At 34.1% G+C, this 10,806-nt stretch overlaps 1 protein-coding gene across 1 annotated transcript; it reads right to left on the reverse strand.

Annotated features, from left to right (window-relative positions):
• Positions 1-4,433: 4,433 nt before the first annotated feature.
• On the reverse strand, positions 4,434-6,626 carry LOC145138077 (protein trichome birefringence-like 34). Its single transcript, XM_079072224.1, has 5 exons — positions 5,947-6,626; positions 5,652-5,829; positions 5,352-5,548; positions 5,071-5,238; positions 4,434-5,004 (listed from the first exon to the last, which is right to left on the reverse strand). The coding sequence occupies exons 1-5, from the start codon at positions 6,396-6,398 to the stop codon at positions 4,626-4,628; spliced, it is 1,374 nt and encodes a 457-aa protein (XP_078928350.1). The 5' UTR covers positions 6,399-6,626; the 3' UTR covers positions 4,434-4,625.
• Positions 6,627-10,806: the final 4,180 nt, after the last annotated feature.

A 10,806-nucleotide genomic window follows, 5' to 3' on the forward strand; every position in this document is an offset into this window, starting at 1 on the left:
TTATCATTTAAGACGAAAGAGTGAGAATAACGGGAATGGGTAATCAGGATTAATTTGTTTGATGTGACATATATATATATATATATATATATATATATATATATATATATATATATATACACACACACTTAAAACAATATAATACTAATATTATGGGTTGAAAACCCTATGTGCTTACCAGGTTTCCTAACCTAACCTACTCAAATTCTTTGTATCACAGGTAGTTATACGAGGTACTAATAGATAATGTAATTATCTACTGAGGGATTTAAGGAGTTCGTAGGCCGATAGAATATTAATGTAAAGTGTGTTTATGCTAATGTTTTTGTATCAGTTATGACATACCAAGTTTTAATAATCAATGAAAAACATTTTCTTCGGAAATACATTCACGGGACAAATACCACATTTATAAACAAACTTTGTTTTTTAAAATAAACATAAATAAAACGGTCTTTTCTGGACGAGAAAATTGGGGATGTCACATATAAATATAACTGAGTTGTAACTTCGAACACGTTTTAACATAACTTCATATTTCGTATGAAATTTTCGATCACATATTTGAAACCAACATGTTCGGGACAAGCGACAGGCATGTTTGGATTTTTTTTTTGAAAATGAATTTAAGGCACATTTTTCGAGGCGACACGTGACATGAGGAGAGAGAGAGTATGTGTGAGTGTATGTGTGTAATTTTTTTTGTTGTTAATATGAGGCGAAAACCTCGTGTTTCTCTTGCACATTACCCTCTTTCTCTCCTCTCTCCCTTTTGGTCTCTCTCTCTCTCTCTCTCTCTCTCTCTCTCTCTATATATATATATATATATATATATATATATATATATATATATATATATATATATATATATATTTTCTCGAGCTCGGACAACTGACGATTAAGGATCGACCACCGACACTGTCCTCCCCCGCTTCATGCCGCCTCACAATGCTACTGTACACTTGTTCCAAGACACCTTATGTCGACGAACTGACGAGCCTGGTGTCGACAACACATAAAGGCCGACACAAAGCTCTCCGCCGGCAGCCACGCGTCGTTGTGGACGATGGAGCACTGACCGCTTTTCAGCAAAAGGTGCTGCCATTAAAAAGTTCCAGATTCGCAAACGGTACCCGATTTCAAAAACGACAACTTTTCATGCTTCAAGGGTGAGTTCTATAGCCCCTTTTAAGTTTTTATGTTTTCGGGAGAGAAAACATGAACATCTCGTCTTTACGTCTTTATAAACTGTTTATTGTTGTTAAAAGTTTATACTTTGCTTATTTACATCAAGTTTATATTTTGTGTTTGTTAAAAACTACTAGATTAAATATAAACTTACGAACAAAATGTAAAGATTTATAGTTTTATGCCTTTAAACAACTAAAACTGTAGTATTGTTACATTTATAAACATTAATAATTATTTATTTGTTTATAAACGTAACGGGTAAAGAAAATTGTTAAAATGTCCATTTTGATATAATTACTACTCTAATGACATGTACATTGCTTTGTTTTTATTGGTTTCACAATGGGTGAAACTTGGTTTTGGTGAAAATACAACCGTTATGTTGTTTAATTTTTGTTAGAAAACTTTTATTAAGTTTTACATAACAAACGAACATTAAATTTAATAAACTTTATGGGTTAAAGTTTAAAGACACGATCTCACAGTTTGGAATGATTTCAACTTAACGACAAACAATACTTTAGTAATCTTTTTAACTAAATTTAGGACACAAACACACACACTTTTAGATTTGTTAAACTCGGGATTCCTATATGAGTTGTACTCTTCATCAACTAAGGACACAAACTTTGTAAAGCCCTCTGTACTATTACCGTTAATCTTAAACGAGCGAGGAACATTGTATATAGATCTATACGGGTTGACACCCCACATATGGTTGCTAACTACAACCTTCGTCTAACGAGTCGAAACGGGCGATAACTTCAATTTTCTATCTTTTTCACGACGTTGATGAAACATTAGTGATGCTCTCGACTTGACCCTTTGCATAGCATGAAAAAGGCTTTTATCTAGTTAAATAGCTCGGTTATAGGCTCATGATTGACCTTAGAGTACACTCTAAGAACACTCATATAGAATTGAAATAGGATTTATACATTGTCAGGAAACTTGTATAAAATTGTAAAAAAATTTATATTTTGCCAGAATACCCGTATAGAATTGAAATAAGATTTATACGTTGCATATACTCATATGAGTTGAAACAGGATTGTATGCAGCTCAAACACACGCACAATGATATGTAAGTGCAACATATAATATAAGTATGACAAATACTTAATAATATACGACACGAACTGTTACTTTTTATAAAATTACACTTAATAAGTTACTCGACATAAACAATATTATTGTTTATAAGCTTACACTTAATAAGTTACTCTGACATAAACAATACACACACACTTGCGTGCGGTTACAAGCACACATACACATAATTAAGGTTAGTACTTATACTCTCCATTTTTATACTTTTTGTTATTTCCGACTACTAATGGAAGTATGTAATGTTGTTACAAGTGTTATACTGTTTAATATATATATATATATATATATATATATATATATATATATATATATATATATATATATATATATATTAACTGTGATCCATTGTTACATCGCTCACCCGGTGTTTCCGCTGCTGGCCGTTGGTGTGATACAAAAGTGCGCTTGTTGGTGAATGGAAGATTGAAGAAAAATTGAGCGTTGAACTGAAAAGAAGATGGAAGCAATATTTGAGATTAAAAGTTTGATTGATCGAGGGGGCACTTAAGCTATGGATGATTAAGAGGATGTGAAATGGGCTGTTTTTGAAGAAATCTTCAAGAATCATAGGCTATGATATGCTGGAGAAGAGTTGGGCTAGTGGGTTAACGAAGTGCAAAGAGGCCCAAAATTGACATTAAAATCTTTTAATTGTCCTCTTAAATAAAAGTAGAAAATAAAGAAAACAAATATTATTTCATTAAATCAAGTAAAATAAAAATGAATATTGCAGAAAATTGAGACTTTGCATGTTTATATCAGAGTAAAATAAAAACAAATATTGCACAAAACTGACGGTTAGCGTGCTTAATTAAACAGTGGAATTTGAGGGTCAACCGTAGGGATGTCTTCTTTGTCTACATAACTCCGTCAAGTTAATAGCTTTTAGATGATATATTACATGCCTCAAAATTCCTTATGAATCAAAAGTTACATCCGTTTGAAGTTGAGCTTCTTTTTATGTCATTTGTCATATTTTCATTTGTCTCTAAATATTTTGGCGAGATCTTCAACATGTTCCACATCATCTATGAAATAATTGTTGGGGAATACGAATTAAGGTTCTGGGAAATCTGGATAACAAACAGGAATCGTGTAAACACTTTCTTTATTTGATATTTCGACCCTATATGCCTTGGGTATCACGAAATCCAAACTGGGATAATTCCTGATGTAACAATTCAAATTTTAGACATAAAATCAGAATCGATTTTGAGAAGATGAAGAGAAAGCGTTCTTCGTTTCTATGTGTTTCAAACCGGCCCGTTCTGCCTGATTTATCCAACAACGGACCCCCGACTTGTCACAGTAGAGTAGGGTTCAGTACTAATAATGTTTAGTAAATACAAGTGTGCACTCCAGCACCACCTAACTTGTATTATAACTAAAACATTATTCTTGAAACACTTGTTAAGTCCATTACATTAAAATATATTTGGTGATAAAATCACCAACAATAATCTGGACCATCTGGTGGTGGGGTGCAATTTTGGTCCATCTGGAGGTAAAGAAATAAAAATGTGTTTGAAACTCGATTTGATCTCACAGATTCATTCTTGACAAAGTCCAAGCTATTTCCTGTTTAGCTTTTATCGATTAAAGGTCGATGTAAATATAGAAAGGTAGATTCAATTCATTGTATTGGTGTTGTGAACCGACCAAGGTTTGATTTTGGATTTCTATATCTTATGTCATGTCCTTGCTAGTTAATAATTTGTGGTTCAAAAGAAAGTTGGTATGAAACAATTAAAGGTGATGCTTTTAGTTTGATAATCTTCTTTGTTTCAAAAAAGTACATTTTTGAGTTTCCATATATAATCAATTTAGTAAATGATTTAAACCGATTACAATATATTAAATATTCATCCATAATAGATGACGACTTTTAAACAACCAAGAATAGATGATTGAGAAATTAAAAGTTAAAACCACAGAAAGTCATTACTGATTAGAGATATCTTAGCTCGACGCATCAAAAAAACACTTGTTCGGTGCAATTAGGATTCGATCCTGTGGAATCAGTTATGACCAGATAACTACATCGAAGAGGTGTACAAATTTGAAGGGGCGCTTAGGGGGTGTAATTTAGTGAATATCCAATATATACGCAAGTGTTGATGCACTTTTGAAACTTTGTATCTTAAACTTGAAACGATTTTAATTAGTGAATAAAAGTTCAAGGTTTAATGCCCGAGTTACATTAATGAACAAAATGAACACATGTTTAGAGTATCCAACAAAGCTAATAACTTACAAAAATAAATATAAGAATCTAAAGGTTAAGAAAACATAAATAATCATGGAAAAATTTCCCAGCTGGATTCCTAGCGTTGTTTATATAGGCTGGCGGTTTCTGTTACCGGGAATATGTGAGCCAAGAGAAGTTCATTCCAAATATCAGGAACTCCAGGGAGGCACCAATGTGTACAATCTGATGCACGTTCTGGGTTTTTCTTTTGAGCATCGGTTAATGGAGTCCATAGTTTCCGATGGACAGTAGGGTGTGCATCTTTTCTGCATTGTGTTAGCTGCGTTATGTTTATCAGTTGCACATTCACCCCCTTAGCTTTCAATTTGCTCAACGAAGACTCCAATATTTGCAACATTTTCGGATCCGTTCCACTTTCCCAGAATCGGTCATCCATCACCGGTTCGGTTTCTTTATAACAGGTTCCTTGCTTCTTGCCTCCCCAGTCTGTAGCCCTGCAAAATGAAGATATATTTGTAATTAACACTATAAAGTAAAAAAGGGTTTTAGTTTTTTCATACCTTGAATGAGTTGCTGTAAGGCCCATGAAAAACATCTTGGTTTTAGTAGGATCGATATGGCTATGTACCCATTTCGACCATGTTTCCAGAACCTTCTTGTAGGCCTGAACATTATTTACTTCATCGTAAACTTGATTAGGACCACCCAACAATGATCCAGGACTCTTCCTGATAAGGAAACAAAAATGAATCTAACATGTTAGTTTCCTCAAATATTAAACAATGCATCTAATGACATTGTTTTATAGGGGATATATAGTGTGATACTTATATGAACTTACAAGAACTTTATTATGGGTAATCTCCACCAAAGATACGTATTAAAGACGAGTATATCTGCGTCAACCCAATGCCTGGCATGTTTCTCAATGGAATTGATTCGAATAGTTCGATGGTCAAGGCGATGGTTTGATGGATCATCGCCATTAGATTCGACTAGCATTGGAGCCCAGTAGTAGTCAATTGAGATATTATAGTCCTGTGTATATTGTATCAATGACCGATTAATTACTTGCGCATGCATGCAATTTAAGGAACGCCTTTTGTGGCACACAATATGGTAAAGAAAACTTAAGACTTACAATGGACGTGAAGGTGTACAAGGTACGATTCAAACCTCCCATGTTAAGCTTCTTTTTCCCGGGGATTGAAGAATGGAGCATGCACATCATCGAATCCCATTGGTTCCTGTTTACAGAGTCGCCCACAAACAATAGCCTTTTACCCTTTAGTCTCTCTACTATTGCTTTGCCATCGAACCTATTCATTTGACAAAATGAAAATAAAATATTATAAGGAAGAGATACATGACTACAACGTTTGTAATATCGGGCATTCATTAATTGGTTCATACAAAAGTTAGAGCTAGAAACCAACCTAGGGAAGTCGCAGCCATGGGGTTGCCACCTCCATTGCTGATACTTTGAATCCTTTCTTCCATATGTTAAGCAAGCTAAATCAGCGTTGAGATAAGGGCACTCGTCTTCTTTATAGAGAGGGTAATGACTCTTGTTATCATGAACCCATCTACCGGAGAACAAATCACAGGTATCCGTTAAGGACAAGGACGGTGGTAGAATCTTCAGCCTTCTCTGATGATCAGAGAGAATTCTATTTGTATCTGTATTCATATTTTCATTTTCATTAGCTGGCGTAGTCGAAGTCTTAGTGATAAGAGTAACCTTAACGTCGTTGCCAATTCCAGCTACCTGATTATTGTTTCTGTAAAAGACTAAAGTTGCTAGCCCTCCCACCAAGAACATGACTACGCTACAATGGAACAAGGTCTTCATGTTCCATAATCCAATCGAATAATGCTTCTTCCCCATCTCTCTTGTGCCTCCAGCACACAAAAATACAAAGATAGAGAGCGAGTAGTGTAGGTTGTGTGCCTATAATTCTAAGGAACAGGGGATTGGGAGAGAGATTAACAAGATTTGACCTCTTTTTATGGTTTCATTCCACTAGAACACGTAAGAAATTAAAAGGCTCAATTCAGCCACATGCTTAGAGTTTCGTTCATTTTAAGATATGAGTCTTAAGGGACGTCGATCTGATTTCTACTGTCTTAGCATACACATATAATTAGCATGGGAATAATATATATATATATATATATATATATATATATATATATATATATATATATATATATATATATATATATCCTCTTATTTTTTTTCCTACATAAAATGGTGAACATGTATAACATTTAATGATATTTTAGGATATTAATATGACACATGTCACCATTTTATTATATATATATATATATATATATATATATATATATATATATATATAGACGCGCGCGCGCAAAAAATATCAAAAATCCATATATTTGTAAAAAGTGCTCATTTGCACTCTTTGTATGTACATATTTTTTTCAATATTTTTTTTATAAATGTCATAAATATTTCTGACTTAATGCGTTAAGTCACACTAAAAAAACATATCACACAGAAGAGTATGCATTTTGATAATGGTTTGCCCGAAAATATTATTTCGTAAAAGATCTTGAAAGTACACACAAATATATATATATATATATATATATATATATATATATATATATATATATATATATGTTTGTATTTGACACGTGATTACCTATATCAAATTTAGTCTTAAACGAGATAAAAGATTATGGTAATATAAGTTGGCGGGGCACGTACTCTCCCGTTTTTCAAGTTATCTTTAAATCTCGCATGATATTTAATTATAAGTCGATGAATCGACCGTTAAGCAAAGGAATTGAGGATGGACATCGGATCTTGTGTAAAGTCATGTACCCAATAATGAAATTTTAATTTTTAGTCGTATTGTTAATCATCTAATTAGAAAATAGCAACCAAATCTTTTTCCAAATGATAAATTTGTTTAAAAAATCGATTGATATTAAGAATTTAAGGGTAGGCAATAAATGTTTAATTAGGAATACTCACATGGTATGATATCACTACACAAAAGCCAAAATGGGCGTACGACGGTGTATTATATTAACTTCGTTTAGAGATAATGTTATATATAAACTAATAAAAGTAGCGAGTTTTACAACCCATGTTAAATTTGAGGTTCAAATTGATTGTTAAATTAGGAAATTCGAACTGAAAACTAAAGGACTATGTAGTAGATGTTGATTGAGTAGAGGCTGACCGAGTCAAAAGGTCTGACTGTATCTGTCTTTGAATGAAAGTTGGTTGTTCTATTTGATATTTGATTGACTGTGTTGAATGATGAAAATGACAATATTATTCTTATATTCCATCTTGTAGCACTCTCATTTCCCTCACCAAAAATGCAGGAAATGGTCATCTTTTATTACATTTTACTTTTATTTTATTTTTAAATAAAAATAACCATTGTCCCCATCATCAGAACTCTCCTAAACCACAATAGCATTATTATTTCTGCTTGGTTCACTCATGAAATTTCCATTCTTTAGCTATGGACAAATTCACTTGAAGTGACCCTTCTCCTTGCAGTTATAACATTTAGCATTTAATGAACCTTTAGACATCGTTTGAAAGTGATATCCCTATGTTTCCCCCTTTCCTCTCTTATGTCCTTCCTTTCCCTACGAACAAACCAGAAGTAGGCACCTATTCTCCAACTGAAACTTTTCTTTTCACTTCCTTGGACACCATAGAATCATTCACATCATTCACAATGATTGTTTTCCTACCGTAGAGCATGGTATCAACGAAACTCTCATACAATTTCGGAAGAGAACATAAGAGAATGAGCGCCTGATCTTCATCCTCAATCTTCATATCAACCCCTTGTAGATCCAAGATGATGCGATTGAAGTTATCCATATAATTTTTCACTTGGGTACTTTTACACATTCTGAGAGTGTACAAAGGTTGCTTACGATACAACCTGTTCGTCAGAGAGTTGTTCTGGTACTTGTCACAAAGTTTCTCCCAGAGCCCAGAAGTAGTTGTTTGATCTACGACCTCTATTAGTACTTCATCTGTCAAACTTAATAAAATGTTACTATGTACCTTCATCAAAATGTACACCTTCTTTTCAGCCACCATATTCTTTGATAGTTTTGCCTCTCCTCTAGTGTCGCTGCACATCCTTGTTGAACAAAAAGAGCCATGATCTTCACCTTCCACAAACTGAAGTCATTTGAATCATTGAACTTCTCCAAATAAAACTTATGAGTAGACATCTTCAATCACAAGAACACAAACCGCAACTTTGATACTAATGGTTATGGAAGTAAAATGCAAAACAAGCAAAACCAAAAGCATAAAAGACACAGTATTTACGTGGTTTGGTCTAGGTGACCTGTGTCTACAGGCAGGAGGGGAGTATTGTTTATTTCAGAGCTCTCTAAAAGAGGCTACAAGTAAAATTACATAGAGATTCGTGTGTCACTCTAGAATTCAAGACACATCAAATGACTAGCATGCATCCCTATTTATACTGAAGGTATCAGACCTAAAACCCTAATGGGCCAAGCCCATTGGCCCATAGGCCCATGAATGGTGTCAGCCAATCATAATCCACTACGCAATAGCTTCTGGAACATTCATCCATGTCATAAAACACATGAGCATCAACAACACACATGATAGAGCACATGACCCATAGTGGAGCATCATAATGCACAGGTGGTGCATCATGAACACTAGTGGTGCATCAAACATCATGGTGGCGCGTGATCGTGTATTCCATGAGAATCTTTACCTTTTGAGCATCCTTCAACAATGTCACACCCCCGAACCAGACGGCGGAAACGTCCGAGGGCTCGCGTGACTTAAATTGAATATCATCACAATGATTATACATGAAACACAACATAAACTTCACCATGCATTAATACATAACGATTGACATTGTTCACATCCAGTACATTGTTTAAATATTACATATCCATAACATCAATTGTTTGAGAGTTTTCAAAACATAACATCCTAACATACTTGATATTACCCTGCAGCTTATCTGTTACCTGAGAATATAAGTTATTTTGAAAACGTCAACATATGAAATGTTGGTGAGTTCATAAGCAGGGTTGTGATAAAAATGATTTGTGTAGTTTATAAAACCCAGAAAATCCGATATTTTCTGAAAAGACAATTGTTTACCAAAGTGTCAAGATCCATAAGTTGGTGCATGAATGATTTCAAAACGTGTATAAATGGGAAGTTTTGCATTATAGTTATTGAAAATACAAGCGAGTGGTGTTGATTTCCTCGAAAAACCCGATGTTTTCCGATAACATAATATAATTGTTTTCAAATTGTTATACCGCCACATGAGTGATTTTGATTACTTTTCCTTGATTACTCGGATAGTATTGGATTTATTTAATTACGCGAGTCGTTATAACCATGCATAATAATGACTAGTTCGTCTGTCTTGGCATCCTAATAAACGCCGGAATTGATCTTAAGATTTTGTCACCCTAGACTGGCCGAGTCTAACTGTAGCGAACAGCTGAGGTGTGAGGGTGTCACCCCCGTATAGATCTATACACAAACTCTCGCTCTCCTTCCAGGAGACTTTGATTATAACTACAGACTACGAACGACACTTAGAGGTGTCGCCCATTATTACTCACTTAATCCAAACAAAATTGATTACTATTGATTAACGACCTGAATTTGTTTACTTTGATTTCAAATAAGCCTAACAAACGAGGGGAAGAGGAATACAAAGTCCTGCTAATTACGTGAGTTATTTTAGGCTGTTGGTTATACGAAGGACGCGTTGACCCATTTCATATTTGATTTAATTTGGACCTTACTAGCAATGCTAATGGGCCACCAAGGCCCAATAGCACATATATGCCATTGAGGGTCCCTTAAACATGTAATTGGGTCATAGAAGGCCCATTAGACATGTGTTATTATTGTTGGGCCCAAAAGTCATGTCAATGGGTCACGAAAGCACAATAAGCATGATTAAGGTCTTTCAAGCCCAACTATTTGAATATTTACTTGTTTTAGGTATAGTATAATGGTCGGAAGTTTGATTGAACAATTGTTAAATTCTCAACGGCACGAAACTTGTCGGTTGTTTATAACGATATTTGAAAATATATGTATATTCTTCATTCTACTTTCATAAGTTGTAATTTGGTATTCTTTTGACCCAAATATCTTAAAACCAAAATAATTGACTCAAAATATTGATTTGACCCATTCAGCCCTTTTTTTTATAAAAATGACAATTTTAGTCCCTTACATAAAGAAAAAGACATTTTAGGCCCTTAACTCA

Source organism: Lactuca virosa, chromosome 9, assembly GCF_052849685.1.
Source record: "Lactuca virosa cultivar CGN04683 chromosome 9, Lactuca_virosa_CGN04683_v6, whole genome shotgun sequence".
Classification (NCBI taxonomy): Eukaryota; Viridiplantae; Streptophyta; class Magnoliopsida; order Asterales; family Asteraceae; genus Lactuca; species Lactuca virosa.